This window comes from Symphalangus syndactylus, chromosome X (assembly GCF_028878055.3).
Source record: "Symphalangus syndactylus isolate Jambi chromosome X, NHGRI_mSymSyn1-v2.1_pri, whole genome shotgun sequence".
NCBI classification, from domain to species: Eukaryota; Metazoa; Chordata; class Mammalia; order Primates; family Hylobatidae; genus Symphalangus; species Symphalangus syndactylus.
In genome coordinates this window covers 79,887,877-79,911,887 of record NC_072447.2, presented here as the reverse complement: position 1 = coordinate 79,911,887, position 24,011 = coordinate 79,887,877, and the positions used below count along the sequence as shown (strand labels likewise).

General features: G+C 43.3%; 2 protein-coding genes across 4 annotated transcripts in view; one reads left to right on the top strand and one right to left on the bottom strand.

Moving 5' to 3' along the window:
- ERCC6L (ERCC excision repair 6 like, spindle assembly checkpoint helicase) overlaps positions 1–15,496 on the top strand; it is a 46,138-nt gene extending 30,642 nt beyond the window's left edge. For both annotated transcript variants that reach the window (XM_055267810.2, XM_055267811.2), the window contains one exon: positions 11,463–15,496. In XM_055267810.2, coding sequence (XP_055123785.1) covers positions 11,463–15,147 — 3,685 coding nt within the window. In that variant the 3' untranslated portion in view covers positions 15,148–15,496. The remainder of the gene's footprint in view (positions 1–11,462) is intronic.
- Positions 1–24,011, bottom strand: part of PIN4 (peptidylprolyl cis/trans isomerase, NIMA-interacting 4) — a 96,479-nt gene that overhangs the window by 57,361 nt on the left and 15,107 nt on the right. The window contains exons 3-4 of one of the 2 annotated variants that reach the window (XM_055267812.2): positions 23,231–23,350; positions 21,797–22,770 (exon numbers count right to left, since the gene is read on the bottom strand). In XM_055267812.2, coding sequence (XP_055123787.2) covers positions 22,612–22,770; positions 23,231–23,350 — 279 coding nt within the window. In that variant the 3' untranslated portion in view covers positions 21,797–22,611. Of the gene's footprint in view, positions 1–21,796; positions 22,771–23,226; positions 23,351–24,011 lie in introns of those variants that run through there. The other variant, XM_055267814.2, reaches the window with a different exon arrangement.

Below are 24,011 nucleotides of genomic sequence, written 5' to 3'. Positions count from 1 at the left end.
ATGTATTATCTGGTTATTGGCTTTGGATTCCTCAGACAAGAACTATTTGGACCAAACTATATGGCTCAAAAGAGACCCAAGGTTCTTCTTGCTCTTTTAGGTCCTTTATACTCTGTCATAAAGAGAATACAAGCAGGCAGGAAGAGCAAAGCTGATTTCAAAGTGAGTAAAAGCAGGCAGGGTTGTTGAACTCCTCCTTTGTAATCAGACCTGAACATTTTAGTGCTGCTTTTGGTTGAACTGGGCAAATACCCTTCTGCCAGAATAAACAGGAAGAAAGCATCCTCCTACATCCTAACAACATGCCCTCAGAAAGCAGCTGAACCTGCTGGCTAATCACTCCGGAAAAAAACAGCATAACAGTAATTATGCCAAAACCAAAATTATCCTTTTTTCTGGCATAGCAGATGTGCTTTGGCATCTAGAGGGTATCCTACCAGCCAATGTTCTTCAGCAGAAAGAAGTTTTATTATTTTGGGGAGCATTTGGTGGCTAACATTCTGACTGACCCTTTGGAATAAAGTCTAACTAAAAATGAAAAATTCTCCAGGGACAGTTAATTTCTTTTACAATGGGTATAGACCTTTAGTACCTCCAGCTCCTTAATCTTCTAGCCCAAGGTTATCTGGTTAACCACTGCCAAACACAAAAGGACAAATACTATATGATTCCACCTATATGAAATATCTAGAATAGGCACATACACAGAGACAAAAAGTAGATTAGATGTCACTGAGGGGTGGGAGAAATGGGGAGTTATAGCTTAATGGGTACAGAGTTTCTGTTTGGTATCATGAGAAAGATAGTGGTGATGATTACATGTTGTGAATGTAATCAATGCCATTGTACCCTTAAAATGGTTAAAATGGCAATTTTATGTTATATGTATTTTACCACATTTTTTTTTTAAACCTAGACATCTGTCACAGTTATGGAAACTAGAAGTCTGAAGTCAAGGTGTCAGCAGGGTTGGTGTCTTTTTGGAGACTGAGAAATAATCTGTTCCAAGCCTCTCTCCTAGTTTATGGTGGTACTGGCAATCCTAGGAGCTTTTTGGCTTGTAGATGCATCACTCCATTCTCTGCCTCCATCTTCATGTGGCATTCTCCTCTCTATGTCTCGGTGTCTCAGTTTACGTCTTATAAGTACACTAGTCATATGAGGTTAGGGCCTACACTAATCCAGTATGGTCTCATCTTAAATCAATAACATCTGCAATGTCCTGGTCACATTCACGGGCTCCAGGTCGACATGAAATTTTGGAGGACTCTATTTAACCTAGTACAGGGCACTCCCGTGGATAAAATCTTCTGGGAAATGTACATAGAATCAGAAGGACATTGACAACAAAAAGATCCCCAGAAATGCCAACATTTTATAGGGGATATGTGGATGGAGAGGAATTCAAGATGCAGACTGAGCATCTTGAATGGTTAGTGAGGTAGAAGAAATCTAGGAGAAGGGTTGTATGCCACTGAACCCAAGGGGGAGGGAAAACTTCAGGAGGGATGTAGTTATCCGTGATTTTAAGCACAGCAGAAAGGTCAAGAAAGATAAAGACTAAGAACTGTCCATGGAGTTTGGCAATATGGAGGTTGGTGTCCTTGGTGAGAACAGTTACATTAGAGTGCTAGGTAAGAAGCCAAATCACAGCGTGTTATGAATCTTGCTTTTTGTATGCCTTCAAATTGAGAGGCAGCAGTCTACTGGCAAAGCAGTCTTTTTAGTCTCTCTTTTTCACCCACCACCTAGATTCTGTTATTAACATTTTACTATACTTGCTTTATCACATACCTATTCTTACAATATATCTATTCCATCAATCCATCTTCTTTTTTTAGGATACATTTCAAAGTAAATTGCAGACATCAGGATACTTCCCCCTAAACACTTCAGCATATAAACTGTTAAGTGGATTTCAATATTTGTTTAGTTTTTTTCTTTTAAAGTAAAATTTTCATACAAAGAAATGCACAAATCTTAAGTGTACGTTTGGTGAATTTTGACAAATGCATACACGTGTGTAACCCAAACCCCTATCAGAATACTATTATCACCCCAGAAAGTGCCCTCACGCCCTTTCCCAGGCAATTTCCACCTCCAGAGGCAACCACTGTCTTGATGTTTTCCATCATATGTTAGTTTTGCCTATTTTAGAACTTGATATAAGTGAAATCACACTGTTTCTACTCTTTGATGCCTGGCTTTTCCTCAGCATGTTTTTGAGATTCATACATGTATAAATTTATACATGTAGTAGTTTGTTCTTTTCTGTTATTGAGTCCTTTGTATGAATATATCACAGATTGGTGGGTTTTTTTGTTTGTTTGTTTGTTTTGAGTCAGAGTCTTGCTTTTTCATCCGGGCTGGAGTGCAGTGGCTCGATCTTGGCTCACTGCAACCTCCGTCTCCTGAGTTCAAGCGATTTTCCTGCCTCAGCCTCCTGGGTAGCTAGGATTACAGGGACCCGTCACCATACCTGGCTAATTTTTGTATTTTTAGTAGAGATGGTGTTCTACCATGATGGCGGGGCTAATGTCGAACTCCTGATCTCAAGTGATCTGCCCACCTCGGCCTCCCAAAGTGCTAGGATTACAGGTGTGAGCCACCGCGCCTGGCCTAAACTTCTTTTTTTTTTTTGAGATGGAGTCTCACTCTGTCACGCAGGCTGGAGTGCTGTGGTGTGATCTCGGCTCACTGCAACTTCCGCCACCTGGGTTCACATGATTCTCCTGCCTTTGCCTCCGGAGTAGATGGGATTACAGGTGCCTGCCACCATGCCTGGCTAATTTTTGTATTTTTAGTAGAGATGGGTTTTGCCATGTTGGCCAGGCTGTTCTCGAACTCCTGCTTCAGGTTGTGTCCGGAATTGGTGGGTTCTTGGTCTGACTGACTTGAAGAATGAAGCTGCGGACCCTCGTGGTGAGTGTTACAGCTCTTAAGGCAGCACGTCTGGAGTTGTTCGTTCCTCCCGGTGGGCTCGTGGTCTCACTGGCTTCAGGATTGAAGCTGCAGATTTTCGCGGTGAGTGTTACAGCTCATAAAAGCAGTGTGGACCCAAAGAGTGAGCAGTAGCAAGATTTATTGCAAAGAGCGAAAGAACAAAGCTTCCACAGTGTGGAAGGGGACCCAACCGGGTTGCCACTGCTGGCTCGGGCAGCCTGCTTTTATTCTCTTATCTGGCCCCACCCACGTCCTGCTGATTGGTAGAGCCGAGTGTTCTGTTTTGACAGGGTGCTGATTGGTGCGTTTACAATCCCTGAGCTAGACACAAAGGTTCTCCACGTCCCCATCAGATCAGTTAGATACAGAGTATGGACACAAAGGTTCTCCAAGGCCCCACCAGAGCAGCTAGATACAGAGTGTTGATTGGTGCACTCACAAACCCTGAGCTAGACACAGGGTGCTGATTGGTGTATTTACAATCCCTGAGCTAGACATAAAGGTTCTCCACATCTCCACCAGACTCAGGAGCCCAGCTGGCTTCACCCAGTGGATCCTGCACCGGGGCTGCAGGTGGAGCTGCCTGCCAGTCCTGCGCCATGTGCTCGCACTCCTCAGCCCTTGGGTGGTCAATGGGACTGGGCACCGTGAAGCAGGGGGTGGCGCTCGTCGGGGAGGCTCGGGCTGCACAGGAGCCCACGGAGGGGGTGGGAGGCTCAGGCATGGCGGGCTGCAGGTCCTGAGCCCTGCCCCGTGGGAAGGCAGCTAAGGCCCGGTGAGAAATCGAGCACAGCGCCAGTGGGCTGGCACTGCTGGGGGACCCAGTACACCCTCCGCAGCCGCTGGCCTCGGTGCTAAGCCCCTCATTACCTGGGCCCGGCAGGGCCGGCAGGCTGCTCTGAGTGAGGGGCCCACCAAGCCCACGCCCACCCGGAACTCCAGCTGGCCCGCAAGCACCGTGCGCAGTCCCGGTTCCCGCTCGCGCCTCTCCCTCCACACCTCCCTGCAAGCTGAGGGAGCCAGCTCCCGCCTTGGCCAGCCCAGAAAGGGGCTCCCACAGTGCAGTGGTGGGCTGAAGGGCTCCTCAAGTGCTGCCAAAGTGGGAGCCCAGGCAGAGGAGGCGCCGAGAGCAAGCAAGGGCTGTGAGGACTGTCAGCACACTGTCACCTCTTAATCCCCCCTCTAAACAGGACACCCCAACTGCTGTTGAGAATTTGGCCGAAGACTGCTCTAGCTACTTCCTGCTGGATAGGGGTGAAGAAGGGGACCTGCAGTTGTACTGTCCTTCAGAGGGGAATTCTCTAGGCCAGGGGAAGTGCCAGCGGGTCGGTCCAGGGGTCCTCAGTAGAAGTTGTTAGTTGAACTCATTTGGGGTTCCATTGGTAAGACCACCTGTAGCTTGATGGCCTCGATTCTAGAGGAAACAAATTTGACAAGAAGGTTAAAAATACAGGACCCAAAGGTGAGTAACAGCAAGATGGCTGCCACGGGACCTAGAAAGGGGAGAAGCCATGTTGCCCAACTCCAGAGGTTGGTATAAGAATTTGAAAGGCGTCGCCGGGCGCGGTGGCTCACGCTTGTAATCCCAGCACTTTGGGAGGCCAAGGCGGGTGGATCACGAGGTCAGGAGATCGAGACCACGGTGAAACCCCGTCTCTACTAAAAATACAAAAAAATTAGCCAGGCGTGGTGGCAGGCGCCTGTAGTCCCAGCTACTCGGAGAGGCTGAGGCAGGAGAATGGCATGAACCCGGGAGGCGGAGCTTGCAGTGAGCCGAGATTGCGCCACTGCACTCCAGCCTGGGCGACAGAGCGAGACTCCGTCTCAAAAAAAAAAAAAAAAAAAAAAAGAATTTGAAAGGCGTTGTCTGATTTCAGAAGCCTCTTCCTGTAAACGCCGGGCAGCATCTTGTACTATCCCCGACTGGTTAGTGTAAAAACAACATTCTTCCCCTAAGAAGGTGCAGAGTCCTCCTTTCTCAGCAGTGAGGAGGTCTAGGCCTCAGCGGTTTTGGAGAGTCACTGCTGCCAAAGAGTCTATTTGGGATTGTAGAGTAAGGATAGATTTCGTTATTTCTTGCAAACTGTCTGAGAGGCAGATATGGGTTGAAGATCCACATAAATAGAACATGCCTTGGCTGGGTAGACAGAAATTTACCCTGGCTTTTAAAGGAATGGGATACGCTGTTTTTTCTTTACAACTTCCATCTCTCTTTCTTTTCAACTTCTCCTTTGTCTCTTTCTTTCTCTCTTTCTCTCCTTGACTTTCTGTCTCTCCGTCTCTTCCTCTCTCAGCCTCTTTCTTTGACTTTCTGTGTCTGTCCCTCTTTCTCTCTGACTCCTTCTCTTTGTCTCTTTCTCTTTGATTCTCTGTGTCTGTCTCTCTTTCTGACTCCATCTTTGTCTCTTCCTCTCTCTTTCTTTGACTTCCTGTCTCTCTTTCCTTTCTGCTGCCTCTGCCCGCTGCTTATGCTGCTGTTCTCCCCTCTCCTTCCCATTTTGATGGCTTTGTCAGTGTAAGAAGGTGATCCAACCGCCTCGGCCTCCCAAAGTGCTGGGATTGTTTCCAGTTTTTGGCTATTAATAGTAAAGCAACATTGTTTGTTTTTTTGACTCTTAAATGCCTGTCTTATAAATGGCGCTAAGCAGGGAAAAGCTAATTATTAAATATTGTTTGACTGAAATGTGAACCATATTTTTCCCTAATTTATCTCAGAAATCACTATTTAATAATATTGTTTGTGTTTATATGTGATTTTAAAATGATCCCCACCTTAATTAAAATGACCATCCCTGAAAGTGAAGCCAAAAGGAAGGAAACCTCCTAGCCTACTCTGCCATGACTTGGTCTTTAAATGGACCTGTTTTCAATACTGGCATTCAGGTCACCTGCAATTTTTATGTTATCCAAATGTTTTATGTTTTATTGATTTTGATGGAGAATCAAAAGACATCTGTTGTGTCTAATGCATCTACATGCATCTTGACAAGGGGACTGGACATAGAGACATGTCAGGGAGCAGATACTCCAGGAGCTGGATCAGTACAGGGAAACTGTTAAAGGGCAGGTCTTTGTTCTTAGAGCTCCCAAGATGGTGGCAGGCCACTCCCAAGATGGCGGCAAGCCTTTTGTTCTCTGACCTGGGGTTCTTGGCCTCACGGATTCCAAGGAATAGAACCTTGGGCCACATGGTGAGTGTTATAGCTCTATTAGAAGCTGTGGGTCATGGAAGAGAACCGTGGAACCCAGCAACTAGTGTTCAGCTGGATTAGGATGAACCCGGGCTCTTAGCCATGCAGGAACAATGGCGAGCCTTTAGCCCGATTGGGAGCGGCAATGGGCACCTTGCTGTATCAGAAACGCAGCGGACACCCTTTCATATCTGGAGGGATGGAAGTCAGCCGTGGGTCTGCAACGGTGGCAAACAGTGGTGGACGGTGAGTGAAAGCTCAGCTTGAGCCGTAACAAACACAGACCAGAAGAGTGTGCAGTTGCAAGATTTAATAGAGTGAAAACAGAGCTCCCATACAATGGGAGGGGACCCAGAGGAGGTTGCCCCTCCCGGCTTGAATGCCTGGATTTATATCCCGATCGTTGTCCCTCCCCCTGTGCTCTCGGGCGATATATGATTTGACTATTTCTTTACCTCCTGCTTTTAGCCTAATTTGTATTTTAGTGAGCCCTCTTTACTACCTGATTGGTAGGGTGTGAGCTGAGTTATAAGCCCTGTGTTTAAAGGTAGGTGCAGTCACCTTCCCCAGCTAGGCTTAGGAATTCTTAGTCGGCCTAGGAAATCCAGCTAGTCCTGTCTCTCAAAACTGGATTCTTGTTGAGAGGACAGCGATAACCCCGCTCACATGCACCAAGATTAGCAGGTCTAGGCTCCTCCACCCCTATATGGGCCTAGTGGCTGGTGGCCAGATTATAAAACAAAGAGCATTTCTGATTGTTTTGCATGTGAAGAAAACAAAGTTTTATTAAGTTAGGGTCTTTGCATTCAGTTCTGTGTCTCTTCACATTCTTTTTTTTTTTTTTTTGAGACAGGGTCTGGCTGTGTAGCCCAGGCTGGAGTGCAGTGGTGACACGATCATAGCTCACTGCAACCCCTGCCTCCCAGGCTCAAGCCATCCCTCCCATCTTAGCCTCCCAGTAGCTGGGTCTATGGGTGCATGCCACCAAATGCGGCTATTTTTTTTCTATTTTTTGTAGCAACCAGGGCTTCACTATATTGCCCAGGCTAGTCTCAAACTCCTGGGTTCAAGCAATCTGCCCGCCTTGGCCTCCCAAAATACTGGGATTAGAGGCTCAAGCCACCGCTCCCAGCCGTCTCTTCACATTCTAAAATAACTTTGTAGGGAATGTTCCAAAGGGCCCTCCATAGCAAGGAAAATCAAGTGTGTGTCTTCTGCAACTTAAGCTTGTGTGCCTTTTCAGCTGCTCATTTGCAAACACTGTGTGTTTAGCTTAGCTTAGCTCTTTGGGGCATAGGTATAATAGTATGGCTTATTGGTTTCTCCAGATAGAAAAACTTTTCAGCATCTGAACTGGCAGACCTTCTGTGGAGAAGAAAGGTTTCTCAAGGTATCAGCCAGTTCCAAAGGGAGGTGGATTAGATGTTGAGAGATTAATTGGCTATGGTCAAGGAAAATGTTTGCATCTGAGGAAATAGCTTTGGGGCAGAGATGATTTTATTCATTATTTATTTTTTGAGATGGGGTCTCGCTGTGGTGCACAGGTTGGAGTGCAGTGGTGCGATCTTGGCTCACTGCAACCTCCGCCTTTCATGTGATTCTCATGCCTCAGCCTCCCAAGTAGCTGGGATTACAGGCATCCACCACCACGCCTGGCTAATTTTTTTGTATTTTTAGTAGAGATGGGGTTTCACCATGTTGGCCAGGCTGATCCCGAACTCCTGACTTCCAGTGATTCACTCGCCTCAGCCTCCCAAAGTGCTGGGATTACAGGCATGAGCCACCATGCCCAGCCACAGAGATGATTTTATATGGCCACTTGGGCAGGGCTTCTTATAGAGAAGACCTTTAGGTGGGGTTATGACCCAGGGAGTTAGCAACTGGGCACTTTTGCCAGTGAAAGGGTAGCTTTCCAGGTAACAGGACTTTGTAGCCCAAGTTTAATTGTTGTATCACCTTCCTCCAGGAGTTGTTTGTATATCTTTTTTTTTTTTTTTTTTTGAAACGGGTCTTGCTCTGTCACCCAGGCTGGAGTGCAGTGGTGCGATCATGGCTCACTGCAGCCTAGACCTCCCATGCTGAAGCGAACCTCTTGCCTCAGCCTCCTGAGTAGCTGGGACTGACTACAGGTGTGTGCCACTGATACAGTTTGGCCGTGACCCCACCCATAATCTCATCTTGAATTGTAATCCAGATTGTAATCCTCATGTGTTTGGAGAGAGACCCTGTGGGAGGTGATTAGATGTCCTTTAAAATAATCCTTAAAGAGAACCATGCTCTAGTCATATAATTTCAGGTAAAACCATTTAAACATACAAATTTTTGTTTTTATTGTCCATTCCTATGGAATTAAAAACTGACATTTCACCCCATACTCTAGCACTATTCTTCTCCTTGTTCTCTTGCTTGAGGGATATGGTTCTTTGTCCTGAACTGGTTACTCCTCCCTGTCCTCTTGGCTCCCAAGCAGGCCTGGCTTCTCCCTGCGTATGTTCAAGGAAAATAGGGGAGCAATTCTGGAAAAATATTTGAGTCCATGAAGTGTTAGCTAAGTTATCCAGATCATTAGGGATCCTGTGTGCTATAGATGGATAAATCATTACATTAGCAATAAAAAGGACATGTTTTCCCTCCAAGCCCTGAAAAATGGAAGTGATTAGAAGCTAAGTGGCTAAATCAAACTGCATTGTAAAAAGCATTCTAGTCTTTTTTTTTTTTTTTTTTTTTTTTGAGACGGAGTCTCGCTCTGTCACCCAGGCTGGAGTGCAGTGGCGCAATCTCGGCTCACTGCAAGCTCCGCCTCCCGGGTTCACGCCATTCTCCTGCCTCAGCCTCTCCGAGTAGCTGGGACTACAGGCGCCCGCCACCACGCCCGGCTAATTTTTTGTATTTTTAGTAGAGACGGGGTTTCACCGTGGTCTCGATCTCCTGACCTCGTGATCCGCCCACCTCGGCCTCCCAAAGTGCTGGGATTACAAGCGTGAGCCACCGCGCCCGGCCTAAAAGCATTCTAGTCTTGCAAATAATCAGATATCCAGGGCAGTGCTATTAAAAGCATTTATTTTTCCTCCTGATTCCATTGTAGGGAAAGAATACCATCCTAGGTCCAACTTAATTGGTGGAATAGACTGAGGGGAAAGGAAGAGCTGAGATGCAGTTGTTAGACAGACCTGCTAACTAGGGTGGACCAGGGACTGGGGAGGGCAGCTTGGCTCACAGCAGCGGTTTAACCCAGCCAGAAAGCAGTGATGTCCAAGGAATACTGTAAACTCTGGTTGTGATTCAGGCAGAGGTTGACAAATGGGAGTTCCAGAGGGTGGGTAGAGCACAGCAATAAGTATTTTAGGCTGGTGCTAAGAAGTCTACGCACACAGTTGCCATTTAAAAGGCTGGTGTGTGTGATTAGTGGGGACTCTGGCCCAGAGCTAGGGATCAGGGGCAGCACTTTAGTCTCTGGGGAAGACGCCTGGCTAGAGTTACACAGAACCCCAGGTTTCATGATACTGGGTAGGTTACCAGTTCAGGAACTTGGAAATAATCTAATAATTTAAGAATGTTATTTTTTCCTTCAAGCTCTAGAACATAGATCAAGACTGCTTTCCAAAGCAGCTCTGAACCATTAATAATTCCCACCAATAGTGGGAGTTTTTCACACCTTGCCAACACTTGGTATTTTCCCACTTGTTGGTTATAGCCATCCTAATGGGAAGTGGTATCTCCTTGTGGTTTTGGTTTGCATTTCCCTGACAACTAATGATGTTGAGAGTCTTTTCATGTGCCCATCTGTATATCTTTTTTCCATTTATTTATTTATTTTTTAAGAGACAGAGTCTCGCTATGTTGTTCAGGCTAGTCTTAAACTCCTGACCTCAAGTGATCCTCCTGCCTTGGCCTCCCAAAAGTGCTTGGATCACAGTCATGAGCCACCGCACCCGGCCCTGTATATATTTTTTCCCCCTCTGGTTGCTTGTGTGTTTGGCATCATATTTAAGATATTGCCAAATCCAAGTCATGAAGATTTTTACACCTATATTTTTTCCTAAGTTTTGTAGGTTTAGCCCTTAGATTTAGGTCTGTGATCCATTTTGAGTTAATTTTTGTGTATGGTATGAGTAGGGGTCCAATTTCATTCTTTTGCACATGGATATCCAGTTGAAAAGATTTCTTTCCCCAGTGAATTATTTTGGCGCCCTTACTGAAAGTAATTGACCGTAAACCACTGAAGAATTTTACGCAGAGGAGTGACATGATTTTTTTTATGCTTTAAGACAGTATTGCTGGCTGCTATATAGAGTGTGTATTGGAGGGGCAAGAGTTTATGTAGGGAGAGCAGTGAGTAGGAAGCTGCAGTTATCCAGGCCAGAGATGATGGTGACTTCGGCCACAGTAATGGTAGTAGAGATGGAAAGAAGGTGGTTATAACTTGGGAAATAAAGTTAGTAGGACTTGGGACTGCCTGGCCTGGGGGTGGGACATAAAAAGAAAGGACAAGGATGACTCCTATTTAGGTTGGGGTCAAGGATTCTCTTCAGATTTGAAGTTTGGGTGGCTAAATAGATGGTAGTGTTATTTACTACCACACAAATGGAGAAGCATGTTTTTAGAGGGGAAATAATGAGTCTAGTTTGGGATGAATTGAATTTGATTTCAAGTGGAGATGTCCAGAAGGCAGCTGGAATATGGGTCTAGAGTAGAGCTTGAGGGACAGCTCTAGGTTGGAGAGAGTGATTTGAGAGTCATGAGCACATAGGTGGGAGTAGAAGCTCTGGGAAAACTTGGGGAGAGATTAAAAAGAGTGAGAAGAGGTCCTAGGATTGAGTCCTCTGGGAGGAAGAACACAGAAGAAATGGTCAGTGAAGAGGAGGAAAACCAGAAGGAATCTATAGGAATCTGGTGAAAGGAGGGAATTTTAAGAGGGGAGGGGAGTGATCAATACTATCAAATGCATCATGGAGGTCCAGTAAAATAAGGCCAGAGAGGTTCCCATGTTTCCATGCCTCTACACATAGAGGTTTGTTTTACAAAAAAATATCACTTCATACTTCTTACGGGTGCCAACTTAAAAAAAATAATGTGGAACCAATAACCTTTGCACATTCATTTTCCACAACTAGTGCCTGAAGGTGTTGCTGGCAGCATCTGGTGGATATTTGTTTGTGTCTCAAGTGACGCCAGCTTTCATTGGCATCTTCTGTGCTAATCTTTCCCATCCTGAATTGAGGATAGTAAAAGTCCAGCTGCAGTTTGGATTCTAAAATGAACTCTAAAGCATTCTTAGACTGAATGTTCAATGTTTCCTTTCTCTTCTTCTTCTTTTTTTTTTAATAGATATGTGAAAGAGGCCAAAGAAGCAACTAAGAATGGAGATCTGGAAGAAGCATTTAAACTTTTCAATTTGGCAAAGGACATTTTTCCCAATGAAAAGGTGCTGAGCAGAATCCAAAAAATACAGGAAGCCTTGGAGGAGTTGGCAGAACAGGGAGATGATGAATTTACAGATGTGTGCAACTCTGGCTTGCTGCTTTATCGAGAATTGCATGACCAACTCTTTGAGCACCAGAAGGAAGGCATAGCTTTCCTCTATAGCCTGTATAGGGATGGAAGAAAAGGTGGTATATTGGCTGATGATATGGGATTAGGGAAGACCGTTCAAATCATTGCTTTCCTTTCTGGCATGTTTGATGCTTCACTTGTGAATCATGTGCTGCTGATCATGCCAACCAATCTTATTAACACATGGATAAAAGAATTCATCAAGTGGACTCCAGGAATGAGAGTCAAAACCTTTCATGGTCCTAGCAAGGATGAACGGACCAGAAACCTCAATCGGATTCAGCAAAGGAATGGTGTCATTATCACTACATACCAAATGTTAATCAATAACTGGCAGCAACTTTCAAGCTTTAGGGGCCAAGAGTTTGTGTGGGACTATGTCATCCTTGATGAAGCACATAAAATAAAAACCTCATCTACTAAGTCAGCAATATGTGCTCGTGCTATTCCTGCAAGTAATCGCCTTCTCCTCACAGGAACCCCAATCCAGAATAATTTACAAGAACTATGGTCCCTATTTGATTTTGCTTGTCAAGGGTCCCTGCTGGGAACATTAAAAACTTTTAAAATGGAGTATGAAAATCCTATTACTAGAGCAAGAGAGAAGGATGCTACCCCAGGAGAAAAAGCCTTGGGATTTAAAATATCTGAAAACTTAATGGCAATCATAAAACCCTATTTTCTCAGGAGGACTAAAGAAGATGTACAGAAGAAAAAGTCAAGCAACTCAGAGGTCAGACTTAATGAAAAGAATCCAGATGTTGATGCCATTTGTGAAATGCCTTCCCTTTCCAGGAAAAATGATTTAATTATTTGGATACGACTTGTGCCTTTACAAGAAGAAATATACAGGAAATTTGTGTCTTTAGATCATATCAAGGAGTTGCTAATGGAGACGCGCTCACCTTTGGCTGAGCTAGGTGTCTTAAAGAAGCTGTGTGATCATCCTAGGCTGCTGTCTGCACGGGCTTGTTGTTTGCTAAATCTTAGGACATTCTCTGCTCAAGATGGAAATGAGGGGGAAGATTCCCCAGATGTGGACCATATTGATCAAATAACTGATGACACATTGATGGAAGAATCTGGAAAAATGATATTCCTAATGGACCTACTTAAGAGGCTGCGAGATGAGGGACATCAAACTCTGGTGTTTTCTCAATCGAGGCAGATTCTAAACATCATTGAACGCCTCTTAAAGAATAGGCACTTTAAGACATTGCGAATCGATGGGACAGTTACTCATCTTTTGGAACGAGAAAAAAGAATTAACTTATTCCAGCAAAATAAAGATTACTCTGTTTTAATGCTTACCACTCAAGTAGGTGGTGTCGGTTTAACATTAACTGCAGCAACCAGAGTGGTCATTTTTGACCCTAGCTGGAATCCTGCAACTGATGCTCAAGCTGTGGATAGAGTTTACCGAATTGGACAAAAAGAGAATGTTGTGGTTTATAGGCTAATCACTTGTGGGACTGTAGAGGAAAAAATATACAGAAGACAGGTTTTCAAGGACTCATTAATAAGACAAACTACTGGTGAAAAAAAGAACCCTTTCCGATATTTTAGTAAACAAGAATTAAGAGAGCTCTTTACAATCGAGGATCTTCAGAACTCTGTAACCCAGCTGCAGCTTCAGTCTTTGCATGCTGCTCAGAGGAAATCTGATACCAAACTAGATGAACATATTGCCTACCTGCAGTCTTTGGGGATAGCTGGAATCTCAGACCATGATTTGATGTACACATGTGATCTATCTATTAAAGAAGAGCTTGATGTGGTAGAAGAATCTCACTATATTCAACAAAGGGTTCAGAAAGCTCAATTCCTCGTTGAATTCGAGTCTCAAAATAAAGAGCTCCTGATGGAACAACAAAGAATTAGAAATGAGGGGGCCTGGCTAAGAGAACCTGTATTTCCTTCTTCAACGAAGAAGAAATGCCCTAAATTGAATAAACCACAGCCTCAGCCTTCACCTCTTATAAGTACTCATCATACTCAGGAAGAAGATATCAGTTCCAAAATGGCAAGTGTAGTCATTGATGATCTGCCTGAAGAGGGTGAGAAACAAGATCTCTCCAGTATAAAGGTGAATGTTACCACCTTGCAAGATGGTAAAGGTACATGTAGTGCTGACTCTATAGCTACTTTACCCAAGGGGTTTGGAAGTGTAGAAGAACTTTGTACTAACTCTTCATTGGGAATGGAAAAAAGCTTTGCAACTAAAAATGAAGCTGTACAAAAAGAGACATTACAAGAGGGGCCTAAGCAAGAGGCACTGCAAGAGGATCCTCTGGAAAGTTTTAATTATGTACTTAGCAAATCAACCAAAGCTGATATTGGGCCAAATTTAGATCAACTAAAGGATGATGAGATTTTACGTCATTGCAATCCTTGGCCCGTTATTTCCATAACAAATGAAAGTCAAAATGCAGAATCAAATGTATCCATTATTGAAATAGCTGATGACCTTTCAGCATCCCATAGTGCACTGCAGGATGCTCAAGCAAGTGAGGCCAAGTTGGAAGAGGAACCTTCAGCATCTTCACCACAGTATGCATGTGATTTCAATCTTTTCTTGGAAGACTCAGCAGACAACAGACAAAATTTTTCCAGTCAGTCTTTAGAGCATGTTGAGAAAGAAAATAGTTTGTGTGGCTCTGCACCTAATTCCAGAGCAGGGTTTGTGCATAGCAAAACATGTCTCAGTTGGGAGTTTTCTGAGAAAGACGATGAGCCAGAAGAAGTAGTAGTTAAAGCAAAAATCAGAAGTAAAGCTAGAAGGATTGTTTCAGATGGCGAAGATGAAGATGATTCTTTTAAAGATACCTCAAGCACAAATCCATTCAACACATCTCTCTTTCAATTCTCATCTGTGAAACAATTTGATGCTTCAACTCCCAAAAATGACATCAGTCCACCAGGAAGGTTCTTTTCATCTCAAATACCCAGTAGTGTAAATAAGTCTATGAACTCTAGAAGATCTCTGGCTTCTAGGAGGTCTCTTATTAATATGGTTTTAGACCACGTGGAGGACATGGAGGAAAGACTTGACGACAGCAGTGAAGCAAAGGGTGCTGAAGATCATCCAGAAGAAGGGGCGGAGGAAAGCAGTGGCGAAGCCTCCAAGTATACAGAAGAGGATCCTTCCGGAGAAACACCGTCTTCAGAAAACAAGTCCAGCTGGTTAACGACATCTAAGCCTTGTGCTCTAGCTCAAGAGACCTCTCTTGGTGCCCCTGAGCCTTTGTCTAGTGAACAGTTGGTTGGTTCTCCCCAGGATAAGGCAGCAGAGGCTACGAATGACTATGAGACTCTTGTAAAGCGTGGAAAAGAACTAAAAGAGTGTGGAAAAATCCAGGAGGCCCTAAACTGCTTAGTTAAAGCGCTTGACATAAAAAGTGCAGATCCTGAAGTTATGCTCTTGACTTTAAGTTTGTATAAGCAACTTAATAACAATTGATAATGTAACCTGTTTATTGTATTTTAAAGTGAAAATGAGTATGAGGGAATTTTTGTTTCCATAATTGGATTCTTTGGGAACATGAAGCATTCAGGCTTAAGGCAAGAAAGATCTCAAAAAGCAACTTCTGCCCTGCAATGCCCCCCACTCCATAGTCTGGTATTCTGAGCACTAGCTTAGTATTTCTTCACTTGAATATTCTTATATTTTAGGCATATTCTGTAAATTTAACTGTGTTGTTTCTTGGAAAGTTTTGTAAAATTATTCTGGTCATTCTTAATTTTACTCTGAAAGTGATCATCTTTGTATACAACAGTTCAGATAAGAAAATTAAAGTTACTTTTCTCAAGTGTTTTCCATCCACTTTGTTTCACTGAGATGATACTGGCAGATCTTAAGATATGCTTGTGAACATGCTGTTTCATGCTTTCAGCTTAATACAGGTTGAGCATCCCTAATCCAATCCAAAATGGGGAAACTTTCTGAGTGCTGACATGATGCCACAAGTGAGGAAAGTTCCATACCTGATGTCATGTGACATGTCACAGTCAAAATGAAGGTATATAACACACTGTTTACTCAGCATCCCCAAGAGAAAAGAGATTGTTAGGCCCCTTCAGTTACTATATATCCTTTCCACACAGGCCCAGATTCTCCCATGCAAGCCTGCATACAAAGGGTAATAAAATGGTTCAACATACACAAACTTTGTTTCATGCACAAAATCATTAAAAGTAATTATAAAATTACCTTCAGACTATGTATATAATGTATATATGAAACATAAATGGATTTCATGTTTAGACTAGACTTGGATCCCATCTCCAAAATATCTCATTATGTGTATGGAAATTCTCCAAAATCAAGAACACTTCTGGTCCCCAGCATTTTGGATAGAGTACTAAACTGGAATAGCAGAAAGCTGAGCTAGGTACCTGGTGCTAGGATTCTTTATCACTGGTAGCTTGCCCTGGAGTCACTGCTGACCATTTAGCCATTCTTCATGCACCATTAACTGTGTTCTCCCTTTCGCCAAACCAGGTATCTCGTCTATTCTGACACATATTATCACAGTCTATCTTTGGATTGTAGACTGAAAAGGAGTTTGGTTCCCTTGCAGAAAGATGAAGTGCTGTATAGCACGCTGCACTCTGTCACCAGAGAACTGGACTATCCTTGATGAAGTACTATGTGTTGGGCACTCCACACAGGTTTCTCATTTCAGCCTTACCATAATCCTTTGAGGTGAAGGGAGAATAGCATTTCCATTTTTCATGTGAGGAAACAAAGGCTCAGTGAGGCCGTGACTTCCCTGTGGTGACATGGTTGGGGTGAAACCGATTTTTAACCTTGTGTAAATGAATACACTAAAATACACTGAGCTGTTTTTACTCACAACACTTCTGACACCAAATGTGGGGGTTTTCCCCATCAAGCAATTCTCCAGTTCTCCAATTCAAAATTGAACTGGTGTCCTACAATTCAATTTCGACACTACCCAGGGTTAGCATCAGACTCCCTAAGTTTAAGGGCTCAGTCCCACCAGACTGCTCTCACTTCAGACGTCAGTGCTAAGTGTTCGGTCCTCATGTTACCCACACTTCTGTCTGACTTGGCTACAAATTAGGAGTTCCCATGACTGCCCCATCCCACCCCCTGGTTTAATAATTTGCTAGAATAGCTTATAAAACTCAGGAAACGTTTACTTACTATTACCAGCTTATTATAAAGACTACAACTCAGGAACACCCAAATGGAAGAGATGTGTAGGGCAAGGTATGGGGGTGGTGCATTAAGCGTCCATGCCCTCCAGGCACACCACCCTCCCAACATTTTGATATGTTAATCCAGGGCTCTCCAAACTCCATTGTTGTTAGGGTTTTTGAGGTTTCCTTAGGGAGGCATGATTGATAAAATAATTGGCCATGGGTGATTAACTCATCTTCTCTCCCCTCTGCAGAGGTTGCAGTTAGGGCTGAATGTTCCCTCTAATCATGCCTTGATGTTTCTAGTGACCAGCCCCCATCCTGAAGCTACTAGGGGCCTCCAGCCACAAGCTATCTCATTAGCATACAAAAGACACCAGTTGAGATTTCAAGGCTTTCAGGAACTATATGCCAGGAACCAGGGACAAAGACCAAATATTTATTATATACCATACATATAAAAGTTACTTGTAAATTGTATGTATATACGCAGTAATAATCTCATGTATATTACAAGAGATTACAGAAGTTCAAAAGAAACTGAATTTCAGGTTATTGATGGAACAAAATTTTGCTCTAAAAGCAATTATTACAATTTTAGGGTAATATGATTAAATATATATCATTATTTTTGAAATATTGGTGTAACTGTGAAGCAATTCACAGTCTGCATCTGAGTTCAGCTTACCATTTCCCTGTGCTTCCCACCGTGATGTGAAGGGAGTGGCTGCGCCCTACATCTTTGTTTTTCTGTCCCTTCTATCACACACACAAATGTTTGTGAAAATTCAGCTAACAAACTTCTTTCTTCCCTGATGTAGAAAACAAAAAATCCACACAATTTATTTGCCTTCAAGGAAGCTTTAGCGGCCTATATCCATTTGATCTGAACAGTGAAGCGTCTAAGTCCTAGGAATATTTCCCACTGAAAATAGCAATGCCCTTTCTGTTCAAGTGTGTGTGTACTATGACAAATTCTGTTGTTTGGGGAAAAAAATACATGCTCATATTCAAGCAGTATCCATAGCAGGGATTTTTAACCTGGGGTTCATGGGTAGAAGAAGTCAGGTGTCGTCTGAATTTGGATGGGAACAAAGTTTTATCTTTTCTCTGTCTGGTAGCTGAAATATAGCACTTCCTTTCATCATGAATGTGAAGCAGGAAAATAGGGTCTGGAGGCGGGGAACATAAGGCCGATTCACACTAAAGCTGTGACAGGAAATATCCTCTCCACAGGGCGTAGGCCAAGTAAATGACTTTGTAACTTCACTTCATCCTTTCCATTTACATCATAGGGTATACCCCAAGTAACCAATGGAATCCTCTAGGGGATATTTAAACTCCCAAAAATTATCTAACAGGGTCTTTTGAGCTCCTATGCTGTGGAGTGTAGTTTCGTTTTCAATAAATCCCTTTGTCCCTTCCTTGCTTTGTGCGTTTCGTTCTTTGTTCAAGATGCCAAGAACCTGGACATCCTCCACTGTTAACAAATGTACCCATAAACTGCGGAAGTATTAGCAGTACATGTTATGTCACCAGTGGAAATCACATAGACTTTGGGGTTATTGCAGATATCTCAAAATGCCATTGATATTCATTACTGCAAAATCACAGTGCTTTTTAGACCTACTACTAGGTATTTAATAAAGAGGCACACACACATATTACAAACAACTGTTTTTTCTGAGACGAGGTCTTACTCTGTCACCCAGGTGGGAGTGCAGTGGCACAATCTTGATTCACTACCTCTGCCTCCTGGGCTCAAGCGATCCTCCCACCTCAGCCCTACCTGCCCCTGCCAGGAGTAGCTGGGACTGCAGGTGTGCGCCACCACCACGCCTGGCTAATTTTTTGTATTTTTGGTAGAGACAGGGTTTCACTATGTTCCTCAGGCTGGTCTCGAACTCCTGAGCTCAGGCAATCCACCTGTCTCGGATTACAGGCGTGAGCCACTGTGCCCAGCCACAATTTAAAAACTTTAGACTACTGTATTTCAGCATAGTTGACGTCTTTTGTAATCCTATGTATTTTACTTTATGCACTTAAAGTCAACATTTTTTCTTTTTTGAGACAGGGTCTCGCTCTTGTCACTCAGGCTGGAGTGCAGTGGTGAGATCACGGCTCACTGCAGCCTTAACTCCAGGGCTCAAGCAACCCTCCTGCCTCAGCCTCCCTCCTGAATAGCAGACACTACAGGCACACACCACAATGCCCAGCTAATTTTTAAAATTTTTTGTAGACAGGGTCTCACTATGTTGCCCAGGCTGGTCTTGAATTCCTGGCCTCAACTGATTTGCCCTACTCAGCCTCCCAAAGTGCTGGGATTACAGGTGTGAGCCACTGCATTCAGCCTAAAATAAACATTTTGAAAAGGGATCCATAGGCTGGGCAAACTGCCAAAGGCTGCAAGGCACAAATGAAAGGTTAAGACCCCTGATCTAAGGGTGTGAGGTGAAAAATCTCTTACCCTCCTGTCCTGGAGTTCCATTCCTGGATTCCCATTCCCAGAGACAGTCTATGATGTACAAGCACAAGTACATATGTGTATATATTTATGTTGCTACCCAAATGATAGTGTATTGTGTACACTATTCTGTACCTCATTTTAAATTTTAAAATAACTGCATGATATTCTATTGAAGGATATATCATAATTTATCATCATCTATTGTTGGTGTTCAGTTTGTTTCCAAATAATGCTGTAATGAATATCCTTGTATCTTTTATACATATGATTATAGGATACATTCCTAGAAATGGAGTTGCTGGGTCAAAGGGTATATTTATAAATTTGACAGGTATTGCCAAACTATTCTCCAGAGGATATAATTGCATTTCCACCATTAATGAATGGATGAATGTCTGTTTCCCCACACCCTTACCAAACAAAGTTAAACATTTTGAACTTTACCAATCTGACACATAAAAAGAGAGAACTTGTATCTTATTTTGATTTTAATTTGCCATTATTTTACAATGAATAAGGTTTGTTCGTTTGTTCTGTAAACACTGAACTTAATCAGAGATGTCTTAAAGCAGAATTAAATGCATATGCTATAATGTATATAAATCTGTATAAATCCTTATTTTTTTTCATTTGTCAACTTTTTTTTTTTTTTTTTTTTGAGACACGGTTTTGCTGTTGCCCAGACTGGAGTGCAGTGGCGCAATCTCGGCTCACTGCAAACTCCACCTTCCAGGTTGAAGCAATTCTCCTGCCTCAGCCTCCCGAGTAGTTGGGACTACAAGCACGCACCACCACGCTCAGCTAATTTTTGTATTTTTAGTAGAGACGGGATTCCACCACGATGGCCAGGCTGGTCTTGAACTTACCTGGCCTCAAGTGATCCACCCACCTCAGCCTCCCAAAGTGTTGGGATTACAGGCGTCAGCTGCGCTGTCTGGCCCATTTACCAACTCTTTCAGAATCTTAGTTGTCAATCAAAAGCTAACTTCCCAAATGTTCGCTTGGTGTCAGAGGTCCATTCCTGCCTTACTTTCTCACAGGCTAGCTATAACTACTCTCTCTCCATACCACAGAATTTAGTTTGCTTTTTCTAGTCCACCTTTCAGCACTCTGGCTTCTTTCCTTTGTTGTGACATTTGTGCAATAGGTATTCACTTAGTATCCTAGGCAAGTCAATGTCCCAAGCAAAGGACTCAAGCTTGGTAGTGTCTCACGCCTATATAGCTCTTCAGAATTTACTGCCCTTATTTAGACACATTGTTTTATTTCTTTTTTTTGAGATGGAGTCTCGCTCTGTCGCCCAGGCTGGAGTGTAGTGGCATGATCTCGGCTCACTGCAGCATCCACCCCCTGGGTTCAAGCAATTCTTGTGGCTCAGCCTCCCAAGTAGCTGAGACTACAGGCGCGTGCCACCACACCCAGCTAATTTTTGTATTTTTAGTAGAGACGGGGTTTTACCATATTGGCCAGGCTAGTCTTAAACTCCTGACCTCAAGTGATCCACCTGCATCAGCCTCCCAAAGTGCTGGGATTACAGGCATGAGCCACCGTGCCCAGCCTAGAGACATTGTTTTTAATGTAGTTTTCAAAGTACACATAGGCAGGGTGCAGTGGCACTTGCCTGGTAGTCCCAGCTACTAGGGAGGTTGAGGCAAAAGGGTCATCTGAGCCCAGCCTCAGCAACGTAACAAGACCCCATGTCAATAAATCATTAAAAAACAATCAATCAATAACATGTAGTTTCAGCTTTAAATTTTTTTTTAGACATAGGGTCTCACTGTGTTGGCCAGGCTGCAGTGCAGTGGATATTCAAAGGTGCAATCCCACTACTAATCAGCACAGGAGTTTTGACCTGCTGAGTTTCCAACCTGGGCCAGTTCACCCCTTTTTAGGCAACCTGCTGGTCTTTCACTCCCAGGAGGTCACCATGTTTTTCTTTCTTTTTTTTTTTTTAAGAGGCAGGGCCTCTGTTGCCCAGGCTAAAGTCTGGAGTGCAGTGGGCATGGTCATAGCTTACTGCAGCCTCGAACTCTGAGGCTCAAGTGATCCTCCCACCTTGGCCTCCTAAAATGCTGGGATTATAGGCATGAGCCACTGTGCCCAGATGAGGTCACCGTATTGATGCTGAACTTAGTGCTGATACCCGATTGGCATAGGACACTACAGCCCAGAACTCCTGGGCTCAAGTGATCCTCCTGCCTCAGCCTCCCAAGTAGCTAGGACTACAGGCGCACACCACTGGGCCCAGCCATAGTTTCATCTTATATCTATTTGAACATCTCTGTATACACTGGCATATCTGCTCCGTGGGGAAAATCTCATGGAGGCATAACCTACTGAGGTGCTCAGAAACTCTTCTCAAGTGGGAAAGTCAGGTATCTAGGTAAAGTTGCCATTATATAAGTGGGTATAATATCAAATGCAGCTGAGGGAGAGAAGGCAGTGTGTTAAAATAATCTGTTAAGAATCACATAGCTGTGTTGGCAAAGTTTTATTTTTGAAGCAGTATAGTATTTATATTGGTAATCTTTATACTTTTTTATATGTCATAAATACAGCACTTTAAATTTTAAAAATTTAGATGCACAGAACATTGGCCCTGGAAAGGACAGCCCTAATGTAACCCATACACTGAAGATGAGGGAATGACGTTTTTATGCTGACATCCCTCCCTTTAACCAGCACTCGGTTAGTCTAGTACAAAACAACTCATGGAACAACTGAGTGCTTTTTTCCTCCAATAAACATTTATTTAAAAAGAAAGGAGTTAACATTGAAAGGCTGTAACGTGCCGCGTACTATGTTAAGACAGTGGAGCTAATACCACCTGTCCTGGAAGATCAGAGTTGACTAACATGGAAAACAAATGTTGTCTAGGAACTTATTTTATGATTCTCACACACTAATCTATTTGATGCCCAATATTTTCAGTTGTGTGAATAGTGTGAGCTGATATCTGCTTCCCCTGAAGATGGTTTCTGAATTAATTTATGGGACAGACTGAGAGTCAGATATAGTTCTGGGAGGAAAGAGAATACAGGTTAAAGGGAGTCTGCTTGACTTCTCTTTGAGAACGACTGACTGAATACCTACTACAGTTGACATTCACTTATCCCCACCCTCTCTTACACCTACAAACCCATACATAGAGCTTTCACAGAATACAAGGAGCATCCAATATCTTTTCTTTTTAAAAATTTTTGTATTTCCTTGCAGCTCCAGCTCAAAGGAATATCTAATACCTTTTAAAGAAACAAAATGTATAAAACTTATTCAGTCTTTCATATGATTTTATTTTCTTCCTTCAACCATAATAATATGATATCCAAATTTTGTCTTAACCGGTGGGTCTGTAAACACAGGCTTATCCATCCCACTTACAGGCAAGGCAAATGCTGCTTCTTGAAATGGTCCCACCATGGACCCTCTGGTCATCCAACCCAAGTCGCCCTGAAAAACCCAAAAGATAAGTGATATCAAGTGGCCCTGAAGAGGGCTACTGTAGCTTGAGAGAATTTCCCAACATTTTGCTAAGGTTACAAGGTATATTCCTAAGAGCAATACAGGAATAGGCTCAATAAGGACAAATAGGTAGAAGAAGTCTAACTAGACTGAACACATAAGTACTCTCAACACTGCTGGACTTTGAAGTTAGCTGTGCAAGTTTGGTCATGCCTAGGTTTCGACATAGGTGACCCTTATTCTACTATTCACAAGTTGGACATTTCTGCTTTTGAGATCTTTAAACCAAAATATGGCTACAACTAAGGGTTGAACAAAGGAATGATCCCTACTTCTGTGTTTCTTCTGTGGAGGATGGAGAATTTTATTTTATCTTATTTTATTATTTGTCATTTTTACTTTGCTTTCTTAACCTGAGAGAAAATTATAAATCATAAGAGCAACGTACCCCTTGCCTGGCTTTATCTTCACTATACTGTGCGGCCACTTCATTAAATCTCATCCCAGACTTCAACTTTTCCATGGCTTCCATGATTTTGCCATGTTTTTCACATAGAATGTGTCTGACCTGCAAGGAAAAAAGTACATTCATGTAATACTTGGAGACCCAAATGACTCCTTAAAGTACAGTGGTTATATTTGGATTACCCCCACCAGTTAAAAAAAACAAAACACATTAGTTCATAGCAAGTAAAAATCCTGGAAGTTTGCCCAGGACAACAACCACAATCCCATTCCCCATATTAAGACAATGTCTCAGAGTCCTGATTTAGATAGAAAATAGGCACCTGGCTGTGGGAAGCTCCTCTTTTTTTTTTTTGAGAAGGAGTCTTCCTCTGTCACCTAGGCTGGAGTGCAGTAGCGTGATCTTGGCTCACTGCAACCTCCGCCTCCTGGGTTCAAGCGATTCTCCTGTCTCAGCCTCCTGAATAGCTGGGTTTACAGGTACGTGCCATCACACCTAGCTCATTTTTGTATTTTCAGTAGAGATGGGGTTTCTCCACGTTGGCCAGGCTGGTCTCGAACTCCTGATCTCGTGATCTACCCGCCTCGGCCTCCCAAAGTGCTGGGATTACAGGCGTGAGCTGCCGCACACGGCCGGGAAGCTCCCATCTTTTACCATATACCTCCATGCTAACAGGAGGAGGAAACATGATACGGGTTGAGAGCTGTGGTCCTGGAATCAAATCCCAACTCTGCTGTATGAACTTAGGCTTTATTTATTTATT